Source organism: Rhea americana, unplaced genomic scaffold (assembly GCF_003343005.1).
Source record: "Rhea americana isolate MKP2758 unplaced genomic scaffold, rheAme1 scaffold_177, whole genome shotgun sequence".
In the NCBI taxonomy this organism is placed as follows: domain Eukaryota; kingdom Metazoa; phylum Chordata; class Aves; order Rheiformes; family Rheidae; genus Rhea; species Rhea americana.
Window position 1 is genome coordinate 147634 of NW_028185894.1, and position 17298 is coordinate 164931.

At 42.7% G+C, this 17298-nt stretch overlaps 1 protein-coding gene across 1 annotated transcript; it reads right to left on the reverse strand.

The window, feature by feature from the left end:
- Positions 1–13746: 13746 nt before the first annotated feature.
- On the reverse strand, positions 13747–15162 carry LOC146597801 (apovitellenin-1). Its single transcript, XM_085301481.1, has 3 exons — positions 15102–15162; positions 14540–14702; positions 13747–13846 (listed from the first exon to the last, which is right to left on the reverse strand). The coding sequence occupies exons 1-3, from the start codon at positions 15160–15162 to the stop codon at positions 13747–13749; spliced, it is 324 nt and encodes a 107-aa protein (XP_085157607.1).
- Positions 15163–17298: the final 2136 nt, after the last annotated feature.

Sequence of the window (17298 nt, forward strand, 5' to 3'; positions counted from 1 at the left end):
ATGAAAACAACAAAAACAAAAAATATTCTAGAGGTTAGTATGCTTTCCTRAGATGTATGCGATCAAAGTTCAAGTGCCTCTGCTTCTTGATATAAATCTCGACCTTTTCAGATGCATTCCTGTCTCCATTTTGACTTCAGTGAATCAGTATTTTTTGAAGAAAAACTGTTTCATCTCAACACAAAGAAAAATTGTACCCAAATCAGATGCTTACTTATATGGTTGAAGAATCATCTCAGTGCCAGATGCTGTAACACCAACAGCTACACAGCAGCACAGTAGTGATTCAATCCCAGGGGACTGGGGAGAAAGTCAAACAACTCATATAGTGAATGGGGAATATCTTCAGATCCAAAAGCAGTGGGGCCAACTTACTGCACTCAAACAACTAAAAAATGTGGTGTAGTAATTGCACTCTGCTGACCCTCCACAAGTCCTGCAGTAAAGCTTCTCTCTTGGAAGCTAAGGAGAAAACTCCCACTGACTTAGGAACATTAAGATTTCATTTTCAGCTTCTTGTCACAGCTCTTATTACAGACTCACAGGATGAAAATCTTCACCATGTGTCTGTGCCTCTTGTTTGTATTTAGCTGAATTACAGTGAGAACATTTCTTGACTTCATAAAGATGTGCAAGGAGAAATAATGGAAAAAGTTTTTTGACTGCTGCAAAGGGACAATAAGCTCTTTGTGCTTTCTAAAGCATAGAGTACAAAGAGATGGTAACTCAGGTACACTTTTAACACAGTTATGTACTACTGTAATACTAATCAATTATTCTTTTATGATCATTTATATTTATGAATTGTGAGTAGATTTGCAATCCATTTTTGAGCACAAATCATTGCATGTTCCAAAATTTCTAACTAAATTCAGTTTCAGTTCTGCTTCTTTTTAAAAGGCTTCACCCAGGTAAGGAGCATATTTTAGGTAGTAACATGGCAAACAAAGAATAGCAAGAACTTAGCACAAATGGCTTAAACACAACCCTGCAATGGGAAATTTGTTATGTAAGAATTCCACATATATTCAAAGAAACTGATATTGGTTCATAATAGAAAAAAAGAGCTAACTAAATGCATAATCAAAAGAACTGACAGTGCATTAAATGGACTCAACAGTAACTACTATGCTACCTAATGTCACACACAGAGGTGGTGGGGGTAGCCCTAGAAAACCAGAAATAGTCCGTATCCTCTCATGTAACATTACAATAGTACACCATAAAGTCTGCAACTAGTGCGCTGTAGCTTTCAGTAACAACCCAAGCACCTGCACAGTTTCCAGATGCAGATCCTCAGCAGCGTACTGGTGTCTTACTGCAAGAGACAGGAGATTTCGGAAAGCACACTAAAGGAACTTAGCATTCTACTCACAGTAAAAGACACAGAGATTTTGGCCCCAGACATTTTTAGGCGCATAGAGTGTGAGTTTATTAACAACAAAAAATACAAGACATGAGAAAGCAACGTGGGTGGGAAGCCAGCAAACTCCAAGAAGGAAGACATCCTTTCACAAGGTCAACATAGCAACAGTAGAAAAGCCCTAGCAAAGACCTCCTTTTTTTTTTTCTTTTTCTTTTTTTTTTTTCCCCACTCAGTCATCTGATTACATCAGATCTGGAAATACAGGCTGCATGTTATGGTTTGAGAGCAGGCAATATTTTTAGTACTAATTATCTAAATAATGTGATGTAACAATATACATCTTTTTAAACCTCAAAATGGTTTCCTTATTAATAAGATAGCATATTCCTAGTCATAAGCTCCCACTGAGTCTAGTTAGTGAATATACTTCCTCTACTGTTTACTTTTCACATTTTCTAGAGCACATGGGGTTATACAAGAGGCATTCCAACAAGAGATCTCAGAAAAAAAAGAGATCTGATGTTTCTCTTGAAACTTGAATTGCATTTTGCTGTTTTAGGGGGTTGGGGTAGGGCATAGGRGAGGTAAGTTTATCTGTTCAAAGAAAGTGCTTGCCACAAAGTGACTACTGACTTAAAAAGGTCTTCCTTTGTAAATGCCTATCTTCAGATGCTTTATAAAGTACTAATTTCCAGACAGCACTGAGTGCTCACTCTCTAAACAGTAGGCCCTTCAAAAAGAGTTGCCTGCATTAGATAATATCTATATTATGTCTATAACTGTAACTGGCTGCTTCCAAAAGTCACCAGCCAATTTGGAAAAAAATCAAAGTTTTTTACTGTGCAACTGAGTTCTCAGAGCCTGATGCTCTTTTTTTTTTCCACACTGATAATGCCAGTGAATATGAACCATAAAAGAACAGCTGTTACTTGAAGGGTGCCCTTTCTTTTATCCTCAACTTGAGGCAATGAAAACCAGACTGTGAAACTGTGTGGCACTCTGCTCTGCTAGAGAATGAAACTTGGTCAGTGGTTTTAAACTTGATTCAAATTCTCAGTCTAGCATTAAAATTGGCACACAAAATCACCAGAAAGTCAGACATCAAATGCAAAGAGTAGTTCTTCCACTGAGGAACACCATGTATAAATACAAATGCAGCAAACATTTGCCCTATATAGTAATGTGCACCTAGCTTGACCACTCGTGTGACTTCCTTCTGTGCATTGCCTAAACACCTGCATGACCACACACATACAGCCCTCACCACCCATTTCCCCTGTCACCCACCCCTCGCCCTCCCGCCTCAGAGAACCACAGAAACATCTACCCACACCTCACACAGAGCAAAACATTCAAACTTTTACAGAAAGAAGAAGAAGAAAGAAAGAAAAAAAAGAGAAGGAGAGAGGGGGATATACATATTAAGTTTGGTGCAGCTCTGAACTTGTGGGAGTTCCTCACAATGGGTACAATCAAATAAGGAAATGTTTCAGCTCTCAAGAAACACTAAATTTATGTATATAAACATGTTCTCCTCTCATAACCCATTAGGCCACTATGGATGGAGGGATACTAAGAAGCAAAGAGAGGGCAGAAAAAAAAAAAAAACCCTAAGAAGTGTAAAAGCATGCCCAAGCTCTGATAGCAGCTCACTTGTAGACAAGGTGAATGGACCCCAGATATTCTGATCTCTAGTCCAAGAACATTGTATTTCAGACCACTTAGAACACTGTAGTAACTGACCCCCTCTACACTCCCCCGGACATCCAACTAGGAAAGGGGAAAAAGTCTAGCTTAAAAATCAAGAGAATAAAGGCATTGAGAGAGATGCTGAGGACCCATTTTTTGTGTAAGGGTAGAACAAAGCGTACAAGGCAGCTGTGAAATATGCTAAAGCAAAGCACTCATGAGAAATTAAGTTGGCACTTGGAAAGAGAGGACATTTTAGTGCAGAAATCCGACACAAAAAAGGGAATAGATCTAGCCTAAGCAAAGCAGAGAATAAAACTTGAGCAACCCGCATAATCCAATAGCTTCCATGGCTTGAGGTTTGGCAGCATGAATTGATGRTGCTGTGACACATTAAAATATGCCTAGATGCTTTAGAAGTTGCAACCATCTTGATGCTAATAAAAATGCCTGAGAGCCTTGCTGAACCATTAAAGACATGTAATCCTCCCACTATGCTATTCTTTAAAAAAAACTTGAACAACCAGATTAATGATGCTGATAGGTCTTTACTCCACTGCCACCCAAAGAAATACTAATTAAAGTTGGTGAGGAAACTTATGTTTTCACTGAAATCACCTGGAGTTTTATATGGTTTATTTCAAGAGAGTTGGGATTTGGCTGAATGAGAAGAAAAGAYTGGAAGCCTAACTACAGACTGTATATGCAGTAGTTAACACAGTGGGATCTGTCTGCCTCCTTTTGGAGTTCATGCTGATAATTAATCTCCAAAAGGTCAAAAGACCCATGAAATTCCTACATGTTCCCATTCATCCATACAGAGACAGGCTGCCTGAATGGATGTTTCCAGCTCTGCTATTGGACTGTGTTCCCTGGGACCATTAGCTGCACCTCCCTCAAATTGCCTTGCAGCAACTTGAATAAAGTGGAGGCCACAACTATGCCTGCTTCAGCATCTGCATTTTCCACCAAGGTGTGCATGCCCTTCTCATTTGCTCATAAGAAGGCGAGCCAGCCCTGCCTTAAAGTAATGCCAGGCATGAGACTTCTGCAGGGCAAACAGCATGGGTACCCTCTGCAGTCTTATGCCTGGTTTACACTTCATTTGCATCACATCTTACACTGGCAACTGCAACACCAGAAGCTGTAACTCCACTCAGCTGAATGTAGCTGTGACAGAGAAGGGCAGCAAAGATACAGTGATGGGAGTGGTAGCACTGAATGAACAAGCTTTGGGGTCCAGGACTATGTCTGGGTTGCCAGTTCACACTGAAATGCATGTGGCACTTGTTCATCTACACCAGTCATCTGACCTACTAAAATGAAAGCAGCTCAGGTATCCTAGCCCACGTGGCTATCATAGCTCTGCTGCACTGTAGGCCAGTATACACTGCAAATCACCACCAGCAGTTCATGGGTTTGAAGGCTGAGCCCCTCCTCTGAGAGAGACATGGCCAACATCTCCTAAGACTGAGTAGCCAGCCAGAAAGCATCATCGAGGAATGCCCGTGATGGGCATCCTCCGAAAGGTCAGGCAGAACTGAGTCTGTCGCCCTCCAGCACGGGGTTCGGGGCAGGTCACTGAGCTCCTGCCATGGATAGGGACCAAGCAAGGAGAGTGAAGCAGGGAGCAAGCCCGGAAGAAGCAAACGTCCTGCTCCACTGGCCCGAAGGCTGTCCTCTCCTGGCAGTAGCTCCTTTGCACGCCCAGTCCTCCCACAGCAGCCAGTTGCCAGCCCAGCTCTCCAGACATCTGCCGGACAAAGCGAGAAGTAGGGTTATAGCTAGTGTGCTGCTCCCTTCCTGGGACACCCCTCTAATCCCTGGCCCTAGATAACACCAACTTCATCCTCACTGAAAGCTAGAAATGGAAAGCAAGGCCAATCCCCCCATCCCCMTCCCCCCAATATCTACATTTGGCATAAGATCAGATAGGAAAGCATCTGCTCTATATCAAATGTTGTGAATAGGTCCAGAGGAAGTGAAAAAGGAAGATCACAATGAAAACAGGATTTCCAAAACACTGCACATAGTGAACAAGGACTAAGGTATACATTTTAAGTCTTATAATTAAACTAAAATGACAACAAAGGAAACAGCTATCAATTCATCTTTTTGCTGAATTCAGCTTTTGCAAACAAGTGTCCACATGGTTATGCACCAGAAAAATAAGCCAAGGACTTTTGCCCAAGATAGGCATGATTTGATTAGCATGTGAAAAGCACAGAGTGTAGGTGATGAACTGCAGTGTTAAAAAACAGAGGCCGAGGTGTCTGCTAACAGCTGTATACTACTACTGGTAATTGACCTGGAGATTATCTCATATTGACAGAAAAGTTAAATAGTGACATGGAACCTTCTTACTTTTTATTTCAAGAGAGGAAGCCTTGTTTTCTGACTCATGCTTTAACACAAGTGGTAATTACCAGGGCAGCACAGCTGGAAAAGACCTCAGGCACCCATTTAGTTCACAAAGAGCAAATATACCTAAACTATTCTTGATGTACATCTGTGAAGATACACGAGGGTAGACCATCATTTCTCATCAAATTCATAAAATTCACGTAAAATCGTGAGAACCCTATACAAATCTGCTCCTAGGATCGTTTTACTTGCTTTTGAACTTGCAGGTTTACCATTTAACAACACCCCCTTTCTTTGCAAAACAGGAGAGAAAATGAACTTTCATTTAAAAAGAAAGCTGACAGGGCTTTGAGGACATAACCAGTTATTAGCATCCATGGATCATCAGCTCACTCAAACAAGGGACACACTCCTACATGCCAGTTCAGACACTTCAAAAATAGTCTCAGGATATGAATGGCTGTGATTTACACAGTTACACGATTGAATCATAAACACTGTACTCTGTGGGAACAAGTATTTCTTGAGTACTGCTTTGTGTATTCATGCTCAGTATTTTTATTTCATGTCTTATGAAATAACATGAATTAGCAACGCCTGTACTAAYCTGTCAACCCTTTGTAGTGGCTGACAGCCAATGAATTGCCCAAAAGACTTGTAACAGTGGCTGGCATTCTTGTATTTTGCTTTCTGACAAAGGCATTTTTCCCAGGTTGACAGATGGCAATCGCCTGCAGCATACTTCTAACATTGCATGTAAGCTGGCAAAAATTACTGACCTACATTGAGTAAACTCTAATAGAGAAATATTTCTTTCTCCATTCCATCAGCTGCCCAATACACCTTAAGGGATAAAGACCAGCTCAAACATTAGGGACAAAAACTCTCCACGTGATGCTATCATTTAGTGCAATTACTGGAACCAGGTGCATGACTATTTTGGATCACGCACTGTTTCTAAATACGATGTATGTGTGTATTGATTTTATACAGTAGATCTTTACTTTTTTGAGRTATCAAGTAAGTATTTGGGAAAGTAGGTAACTCAAAGCAAAATGAAATTGGCATTCCCACCCTTTAGAAATATCTACCAGAGTTATTTTTACAAAATACGACTTCTATTGAGTTGATCTTGTTATTAGAATACTGAAAACTTCTTTTTAACCTAAAACCACTGCCAACTTTCACCTGCCAAGATTTAATGAGTATAAATTGCTAACATAGCTGTGTATGTATACAACTAACAATTTTTGATACTCAGAAAGAGGAAGAGACTTCCCACTTTTATACTAAGTAAAGATGCTCAGAGGCTAGAATCACAGAAACCTAAAATGTTGAATTAGCTAACAAACACACTGACAGTTTAACTGACAAAAGACAGTGTTAAACCAAAAATACGACAGTTTGACTTGCTACTATTAACAAGATTTTTTTTGTTTGAAATTAAGACTTTGCATTTTACTGACCGCAGAATTAAAAACAGTCCTGTGGATCACGCAAACAGATGGTTGTTTTGCAGTACTGTGCTCTTCAAGTAGCAAAGCAAATCTAAATATGCTGTTTTGAAAATGTCTGTGGTGAGGTTTACTTGGAGGGCTCCATACCCCGCTCCAAGGAGAGGACTCCACCACTAGTAGGAATTCAGTGTTATCACCCTGCAGAATGGAAAGGGACCAGGTAGCCTTTTGAGAGAAGAGAAAGTGTTACTATTAAATAAACAACCTTGAAGTGATTGTTATCATTTGCAAATCTAATGAGTTTGTTTTCAAACACTGAGTTATTATGTATTTTCCCTTAAACTTGCAGTTCTAGTCTCTTAAGTGGATTCTGTGAATAAAACCGCCTCAAAAACAGTATCTGACCCAGTTTCAGAGGGATGCTTTGCAAGTCTGGAGATAAGCAGCTTTGAAAACAGATCTGCACACTTCACTGACATATTTCACAGCTATATTCGTAAACATTTCTTCTGCTGTTAAGATCTTCAGTAATCAGTACAACTCTAGTTTGACAGAAACTTCTCTTTTCCATTTTCAGAAACTCTCCTGGCCTGATAATGAGAAGTTTAGTGTGTTCTAGGACATCTGGATTGTACCTGATGCTGTGGCGCATACTAGAAACTGTAGTGTTTATGATGCAGGGACACATTTGTAAAGCCACTTTTATCACAGTTACTACCAAAATGGTTAGCCTGCACTTGTAAACACAGATGCTGCAAATTTCTAAGTTTTGAAAACAGKTTTTTTTAAATCATTTTTTGAGGAAGGAAGTTACCTAGCCCATTTTCCCCAGCAAAAAGTAAGCAGAAAGAGGAATTCTGTAATATAGTATAATAAGGTTTGCATTYCCTTCCTACCCCCAAAATTTAGGGTCTGTAAAGCACAACATCGAAAACTAAAGGAATGCCTATCTTGCTAGTAAGTATGCAGGTAAGTGGGTAAACATATTTGATAAACAGTCTTTCAACACATTACGGAAATAATATTCTAACTCCCCCCCCCATATCCAACACTGTCCTAGCTACAGCTTCTCAAACCTTTCTAACTTAGCTCATGCCAAAGCACTCTTCCCCTTTGTCTCTGCGCACAGGCACCTCTTCAAGGGCAGACCCTTGCTAGCCCTAGTAGGGAGTGATTAACCCATCCTAGTTGCAGCAAGCCCTACAAGCATCACACAGGGGCAGGGACAGCCCTTCCTAAAATGCGGCTTTCTCAATATAAAGTTACCCCTTTTACCAGTCCAATTTTCCCCCGAGCACTAGCCTGAGGCATCTCTGCTCCCGTATCTCCTCAAGTCCAGAACAGCTCCTCCAAAGCCAGCACAGCTTCCAGGTCACAGAGGCTGGAGGAGATCCCAATAGCTTTTCCAGGGTGTAGCTGTAAACCTCAYCCGACCTTTCTGAGCTGGGGTGATGTTCGGCTGCCTTGGGGCTGGGGAAGGAAAGCCCCCACATGCTGCTTAGGCCTTGCTCAGGCTGACAAGGGGCACAGCAGGCAGCAGGACCAGTGGGGCACAAAAGCTGGAGACCCCCAGGTGTGGTCCTTGCTCCGCAGGCTGCAGCAGGCACACTTCAGCCTGGGGAAGGGCTGTGGTACCAAAGGCTTTCAGGCACCTCAGAACATGAACATTCCCCTCCTTCCATAAAAACAAAACAAAACAAAATAAAATGAACAAAACTGCGCATTATACATATGTGTGTGTACACATCTATATATATAAATATAAACATATATATATATAAAAATAAGCGTATGTGAAGCGGAGGAGGTGCTTTCGGGGCAAGCCCGCCTTTCCCCACTGCCCCCGGCGCTCTCGCTTCCGAGCCTACCTGCGCGCCCAGGATGCCGCCGCCAGTGTCGCCGCCGGTGCCGCCGCCCGGGCCCCGCGGCGGGGCAGGAGTGCGGGAGGCGCCGGGCCGGGCCGGGCCGGGCTGGGGGGGCGGCGGCGGCATCGCGTGCGAAGCGGGATAGCACGGCGGGCCCGCTCTGAGTCACTGCTCGCCGCCGCGGTGAGAGCTGTGGGCTTTGAGCAAAAGAGAAACAGACGCTGACTGATCTCTCTCGCCCACCGGGAGGGAGGCCTGGCACGCAAGGCTTTCCTGTCACGCCGGCAGGAGCCTCCCGGGGCGCCGGGGGCAAGCGTTGCCTCCTGCCCCYAGGGAGACGGGGATGGCGGGAGGCAGGTGCAGCACGGCGCCGAGCTGAAGGATCGGATTAGAAAAACACCCCCCACGTAAAAACGACGCCGTACAAGACACCGTAGTTGGGGGGGGGGGGGAGAGAAAGGGGAGAAGGGGCCGCCCGCGCTTCCCCTAGCTCCGGCTGGCATTTCAGGAGCGCCATCGCAGCCCGGCCCGGGCCAACGGCCGCCGCGCCGCGCGCCCCTAACGGCCGCCAACGGCCGCCCGCGCGCCCCGCTCCGCGGCAGGCAGGGGGTTGGCGCCCGGTCCTCGTTGTTCCAGGTGTCACAGTCACCCTGCGCGGGCAAGGGCAGCACGGGAGTGAGTGTTCTGTGCCATCGACAGCAGAAACCACTGAGGGTTTGGCAGGGCATTCGGCAGAATAGGTAGGTTTTAATAACGGGTGTTTGCAGAAGTTAGGAACGCAACATTAGGTACGTTATTCATCCATCTCAGAAACAGCAGAAAGCTGACACTTCTTTAAATTTCGTGTTAATGGACTCAGTTGAACCAGTTATACCACAAGCTTTCCCAAAGCTGGTAAATGAGAAATGATTACTCACAAGGAAAGCTTCCGTAAAATGAGTATCACCCAAGTGAACATTTCACTAATTAAGTCTCTCCAAGAATCTTGAAGAACTTAGTGAACTTTAACAGATGTGACTTGGGATATGATTTCCATCTCCATTTTACAGACCAAAAAAATCAGAACATGTAAGGATTAAGCTGTTTATTCCTACTGAAAAGTGGGAGTAAGTGCAAGTGACATAGTCTAACTCCAAGTGTACCCCCTGCCCCCCAGTCCTGAGCCTTACAAGTTTTCTGTAGAGTCCTTTTTGGAATAAAATGTTTTTTTCCCCCTATTTTGCCTCTGCCTGAATGCTATTTCAGTTGCTCACCTGTAGTTGCTGCCCTTAAAGAAATTAGCAAGGGGTGATGCTAGTGTCAGTGTCAAAAAGTGGCTGTGGGAGGTCTCCTATATTCTTTTTATAGATTTCTTATGCTGCAAATTGTACAACAGATTAACCATCAAGTTTGTGGATGTGGGAAGCTTTCAAATTACTTATTTTAAAGTATACAAAGGCACAAGTAACTACACGGTCTCAGGATTCAGTAGGAGCAAATACAAAGGTCTACCGGCTGAATCAGATTTGCTCGTATACTGAAATCAGTCAAATATCATGCATAGCCTAGTCAGCATATGGTTAGCCAGGATTCACTGGAGGTTACATTACAGAGGAATTAAAGGGCTATAACTAAATGCATTTTTWAAAAAAGCCTCAAACTTCATAAGTAGTAGCATGGAATTCATATTTGCATAATTGATGCAAACAAACGTGGTACAATAGAGAAATGCCACCATGCTGCATAAATGAAGTCACATAACGAACCTGAAGTACAGCAAGAATCCCCTATACTTTCCACACTGTTTTTCCTACCCTTTTGGCAGTGCCAATGGAAAGATTCAGAATTTTGAAGCAATGATTCCAAGGACACCAAACTAAGTACAGCTTCAGGCTCCTTTGTACAGCTCGTGAATTTATCAGTCTTAAAGAAATAAATATTTCTGTAATGCTGGACAAAAGAGGATTAGCACTATCCTGAGAAAACTCTCAGAACATCGACTGCTTTGGTAGGGCAAGAATTATTTTAGACCGCAGGGCTTTTCCTACAAGGGTTACATAAAGGAAGAAAAGACTGAACAAACACATGCAAAACAAGCAGGTAGGAAATTATTTCTGTTGCAGAAAGAGCTGAAGCTTCTGGCCTTTTCATGTGGTAAACATTCTTATCAGCCCAAACTGCACTTTTCTAAACCTTTCTCTAAGTAGTAGTGCATTTGCATACTTCATATGTGTGCATATTCATGTGTGACCAGGGAAGCATTGTAGATAGTCTAATCAAAACAGGCAATAATTAAAAAAAAAAAATCTGCAAAAGAGGTCTGCAGAGGTGGTGAAATAACCAGAGACAGAAAAACATTTACTGCCCCATATAGGGATGCTGACTCCATTTCAGTTGTTCATGGTACCAAGTACCTGCTGAGATACAGAAAATGTGGAATGAGCTTTATTATTCCAGACAAATGGTTAAATGAAAGCTTATATTGATAGTTGATAATTATTTTTTTGTAACTATCAAAAGAATAAGGCTGATAATTATTTTTTGTAACTATCAAAAGAATAAGACCTAGGAGTCTCGTTTCTTTAAAAGAACACTATCCTGCATTATTCATAGCCTACTAGATTGTTCCAAGAGGCCAGTAGCTAGAACATGTTCAGGTTTTAATGAAGCAGGCTCTTGTCAGGAATAGAGACCTTGGGAGAAGTAATTCAGATTGTGGCAAGAAGGAAGCTTTGGAGAATCAGGTACTGCCTTCAGTAAGTCTTTTTGATCATTTTAGAAGGAAAATGGCCACAAAGCATTTTCAGTAGTCAGTGCTTTGGGTTGGAGGAAGAGATTCTTCCTATTAGATTAGGAATCTTTTCCACTCCTTATATGTTGCCCAAGCAATAGGAGAACTGAAGCTCAAGGATGACACAGCCCAGTCTCTTGAGAAGGTCGAACATGGTAAGTATAGAGCACAGGTTAAAATAAAAGTGTATATGTGCATATGTGGTCATGGCAGTTCTCCCACCAATGCCAGCAGGAGATTGGCACAGAGATGGAATACAGCCATGTCACCTGTTAATTAGCCCTTTGCCAGCTATTTCGGTTAACTTGTGTAGTCCAACTCAACTTGAGGGAAGGAGACCCTCAAGGAAACACATTCAGCTTTTAGAAGTGTTGTTGCTGATTATTATTCTTCCTTCAGTCCCTCCCCCTTGTCACYTGCCATCTCTCCTCTTCCATTTTTTCCACATGTCCATCCAAGGGAAAGGCCAAACACTAATGGCTCTCATTTCTTCCTTGAGCTTCCCCCTTTCTCCTGCTTCTCCCCTACTCAGTTGCCAATTACTTAAAAATCTAGAAATAGTGTCAAGGAGCAGCAAGAGCAAGGCTGCTCTGAGAGGGAGGACAAGCCAGGAATCCAGGATGATCTCAGCACAGGTATTTTGGGTCCTCCCTCCCCCGCCCCCAACAAGGGCACACCTCCATATTACCTGAACAGAAGCAAGGTAGTAACGGCATCCTTCAACAGTCCCAGAGAAGGTAAGGTGGCAAGGAGTCATCTAGGGTGCCCAACCAGGACAGCAGGAGACAGAGCTAGAGGCAAGGCTACAGCTTAGGCCCAAGGTTAATCCTGAAGGCAGGGCCAAAGATGAGACTGGAGACAAGGCTACCTACAATATAGGCCCAGCATCCACCCAGGAAAACCAGTAGTCTAGGACAGCAGAACCAGGCACTAGTCTGAATGCTGGTGCCTGAGCTTGGGAACTTCTGGGCCCGTGGTGTGTGCGAGTGGGCTTCCCAGCTGATGCTGGTCAGAGCCATTAAGGCCAAAGTGCTTAACGTTAAATGCTAAAGTTGAAGCAAAACGAAGTTTTAGTTTTATGACTCCAATGAAGGGATTGTAAGCAGAGATGTGCTGTAAGAGACAATAGTGTTTCTTTGCAGTTAAAAGGCAAATCTCCTTTCGTCAGTTGTAGTAATGCTCTCTCTSTCCTAATAAGTAGTCCTGTCTCTGTGCGTGTGAAGAGATGCTGACTTCTAGATCTCAGGCTAGCAGTATTTTGTTTTAGCCTCTGCTGTAGTGTCCCAGTATGATTTCAGACAGATTTTTTGCTTGTTTCTGCTTATTTAATGATGAAGTAGATGGATTTCTGCATCCAGTGTGAGTATCTAAGATAAGGCATAGTTACAAAGGATTGGCAAGGACCTTCCAGGTCTTTGCAGATAGTCCTGGACATAGGTCAACCTTCGTCTTGAAACTAGTGAGAAATATTCCCCTCATTTCTCTTCTGTAAAGGCTGTTCAGTGACCTCACTGGTCTAATGATTGGAAATATACTTTCAAGGTCCTGCTCAAATTAATGCATGGTTTGGTTTACTGGCACTTATTTTCCTAAATGGCCTGAGGTCTTCAGACACTTGTAAAGGTGCGCTTGCTTGCTTCTGACCCAACCAAGGAGCACAATCAGTAGAACTCAGCATTACAAATTCTAATGATCTTTCCTGATCTGAGACAGTTTCTGCTGTGCTTGCCACATTGTGGCCACTCTAAAGATGCTCAAGTAATCCCACATAGAGCAGAAGTTGAGCTTTGTTAAATGTGCCTGAACAGTCAGGATATATTATCATAGCCTGTAACAATTTGTAAATCACAGCTTCATTCTCAGCAGGATGAGCGGCCAAAGTGGATGGGATTTTATAACTGTCAATAACAAGTAGGAAACCTAAGGAAGTGTAACAACCAACATTTTTTTTTATTAGTGGGGCAATGACCAAGCCATTCAGGAGGAATTAATTTTCAGGATTTGGCTACAGAAGAGCTCTGCAATCTCATTGCCTTCCCCATATCCATCAGTGTTTTGTTTTGGGGAGATTTCAGCAGATGTCTTCCATCCTTTGGTCTCTGAAGCTGGGTTCCCTCTAGTGGCATTAACAGGAGCATCGATTCTGTGTTATTGACTCATCTTGGTCCGTAGCAGGGRCAGGGAGAAAGAGGACACTGCAGAATGCTACCAACCAGGAAACACTGACTTGTCTGACTAGTAGCCTAGGACTTTTGTATTCCACAGGGTCTTTATTTTTTCCATCAGCTGTTCAGCCAGTATACTGAGTTTAGATGTCTCTCTAATGAGGAAGTTCCTGCAGGGGACAACAATGTGTGTAGTAAGATACACAAATATGTGAGATAAGCAAATAAGAGAAAGAGTAATCTCTGTTCGCAGTAGTTTATCAAGCTACCCTTCTTTCACACTGCCTGWCAGTACAAAGCTTCTCAGTAGTCCTAGAGGGGCTTTCCTCAGAAAGCAGGAATAGGCAATCTATATTTGCCATGAGTTATATGAAACTGCATCTCTTGGGTCATCATGCTTTTCTGTTTGGGAGGAGAGCAACTCTTTTTCCCCTTCTTTAAGGAATATACATGTACAGCCAGAGCCAGTTCTGTCATTTGGGCTCAATGACACCAGTGTTTCCTGTCAGCTTCAGTACTCAGCCCCTCACAAAGAGTACCACAGCATATGCACAGCCACTTTGAGGGTAGCTGATCCCTTACCAGCCAGTGTCTGCCTCCCTCACTACTCATGTATAGAGATATCCACTGTCATCCTAGCATTGTTCAATATGCACCTCTGGAAGGCATTGTGCTTTCACAAGAAATCATCTCACCCCCACAATAGCCCTTTCCCATTGCATTCACATCAGGCTTTGTTTGCTTTTTCATTTCTCCCAGCATCTCCTCATGTAGAAACTGGATTAATCTGTACTTGCTCYCACTCCTCCCTTACTTCCCCATCTGTGGCTATTACAACACTAATACAGAAAACCTCTCCATACCTGGTACCAACAATTACTGGAGTCTGGGCAGCATCCACCAAGAACTGACCAACTTTAGGGGACATCTTGTTCACAGTTTCATAGATATAAGCAACAACTGCATCAGGGATGACCAACCAGTCACGGCGGTTGTCTCTCTCAAAGATGGACTTTGARTGCACTTCTGAGAAGGAGGAAGCAAAAGCCATGAGGTTTCTCTGATCACTCACCTCTCTGAAGTTTGCCCAGAGTTGCAGTGGGAAGAGAACAGAAATTCTTCACAAATGCAAAGCCCCTTCCTCCCCCTAATATTTTCCCTCCATCCAGCAGCACCTCATCTCTAATATTCATACATCTAGGTCTTAGGATTTGAATGGCAGAGTATTTGCACTAGCTGTGGAAGATTTTCAGGTAAGGCCCCTACCCACTGGATTCACATTCMCTAGCACTGTAAATTCATAGACTCGGACTGTGTTATTGGTCTTCAGTTCTGGTTAGTGGTTGGTATAAACTTCCTGAAGTAAGTGAGAACCTATAAAGCAGATCCTTGTCTCAGTCAGACAGAAAGGCTTTTCAGACTTACCTGGGAAAGTGGTGCTAAGGAGTAGAATGAGAGCTATCACCAAAGCCCTGGATTGCAGCATGGTTTGCAGTACCAGTTCAGCCCTGTACACCAAGAGACCAGCTGGAATCACCGTATAATGGTTTGTTTATTATCAGAGAAATAAAGCATGCCTGTTAAACAYCAGATTTGTGCAACAAATCAAACCAATAAAAGAAAAAGAAAACAGGAAAGATCATGGTGCATTTCCTCTTCAGAAGTGATAAAAATATAGCTCAAAAATGAAAGGGTCCTTTGTTTTGTATACCTGTAAAAATCCACAATGAATGATAGCTTTCCGAGCTCCACAAAATACGTTAAAGTTACTTCTTTTATACAAGATCTAACCCTTCTTTTTCAGTGTATGAGCAAACCACTAAAACTGGCATAGATTAGAAGTTTCCTCCACATACCCATACAACTGAAGAAGTCACATTATGGGATTTCTTTGTTTGATTTTTTATTAACTGGTTTGAAGAATCTTGTTCTGATCAGTGTAGCACATAAGATGCTCATCTTAATGATCCAGTGATCTGAGTATTTTGTCTTCCTATAGTTGAGAAAAGACCCAGCCAATGAAGTTCTTTAACTTTTTTTTTGCATTGTGATTAGCGGTTAGTAACTCACACAGAACAAGTCCTCAAAAGGGAATAAATGCAAACTTTATCCTCACCTAATCTTTATTTTGTCTATTCAAAAAGCCAAAATTAGAGAACTCTTCAAGAGTCAGTACTTGGTAACTGAAAAGCATGGCATTACATCTAAATAAGCTTTTCATACACTGCATTTACAAAAGTGTTTAGAAGATAAACCTGATTTATACCCTGAGTAAAGGGCTGCCTCACTTAGGGCAACATGAACAAAACATCACAATGCTAGGGACTGCATGGAAAGAAAGGCTGCAAGCTTGTTACATATGACTGCTTTGCTCAACTCTGTGCCAAGTAGTTGCTAGTCAGTGCTCCTTATTCCACAGTAAGGCAGTTATCATCCATATTAATTTCCTACTATACACAGATTACATCCAAAAGCTACCACTTCATATTCACTAAGCATTTGTTGACCAGCAGCAATTGCTCAGTTACCATCCCTCCTTGCTTTTTAATCCCAGAGCCAGTTTCTCCCTCCATAGATGCAAGGTATAAATTTGCTCCCAGAGAGCATAGAGAAGGGATCTTACCTGATATAAAGCTTCASTCCCCAAAATAGAGCAGCTTGGAAGAAGTTATGTATGCACTGAAACTCTGCAAAACCTATTATGGGCTTGACCTGCCTATAAATGTCCTACAAAGCATCCATAATTTGACTTCAGTCCAGGTTACTCAAGTGCTCCCACCCTCCTTCATTTCAGCAATATTCCTGTCTAGGGAACCTGAGAAGGTCTCACACTTTGGCTTGCAAGAAAAAGTGGGGCAAAATAGGAGACCACCTCCACTCACCACTGTATGGTCTAGATATACCAGTCACAAAGTTCACACTGCCAAGAACAGAGTTCAGCTCTTACCTGTCCTGCTTTCTCTCTGTCTCACTGGCAGAAGCTGAGCTAGATGCTCATCTGAGACACCGTAATTTATGCAAAGCTAATATAGAGATAGCAATGGGTCAAAGGTCTTGTTTTGTTTCCCCATTTGCTCTTTGGCAAGTAGACCCAACTCAGTAGGATGGGCAAGAAGTTATGTAGGACTCTGAACCTGTTATTGGGATTTGGTAATGGAGGGTCAGCCTGACCTGAGCCTAAGAGACGTGGAAGGCAGCTTCTGGGTCACTGAGTCCCCTGCTTTTGCTGGCAACCATGTCATAGAGGCCCCTTTCATAAGCTGACCAAATTCCACAAGCAGTAGCTGGGCTGAGTGTTGCTTCTGCTATTTATTCCTGTRGAAAGGCCCATTCTCTAACCTTACCGTTCTTACAGCGGGTCTTACTTGTGGCTGTTATGATCATTTATATTTTGCTCTTGGTTTCCAACAAACACCTTAACAAAATGGTGCATGTGGATAAGTGCGCACACACAAAACCCTCTCTGATTTCTTCTTTTCTCATATCCAACCCTTTCTATACAGGCTCATGAGAYTGGCACATACCTGAACTAGCTGTCAAAATCTGCACACGAAAACATTACTTCTCACCTGGCTCCCCAGAGAACTGGACCTAACCAGAAAGTGGCTGCAGTGCCACTGAA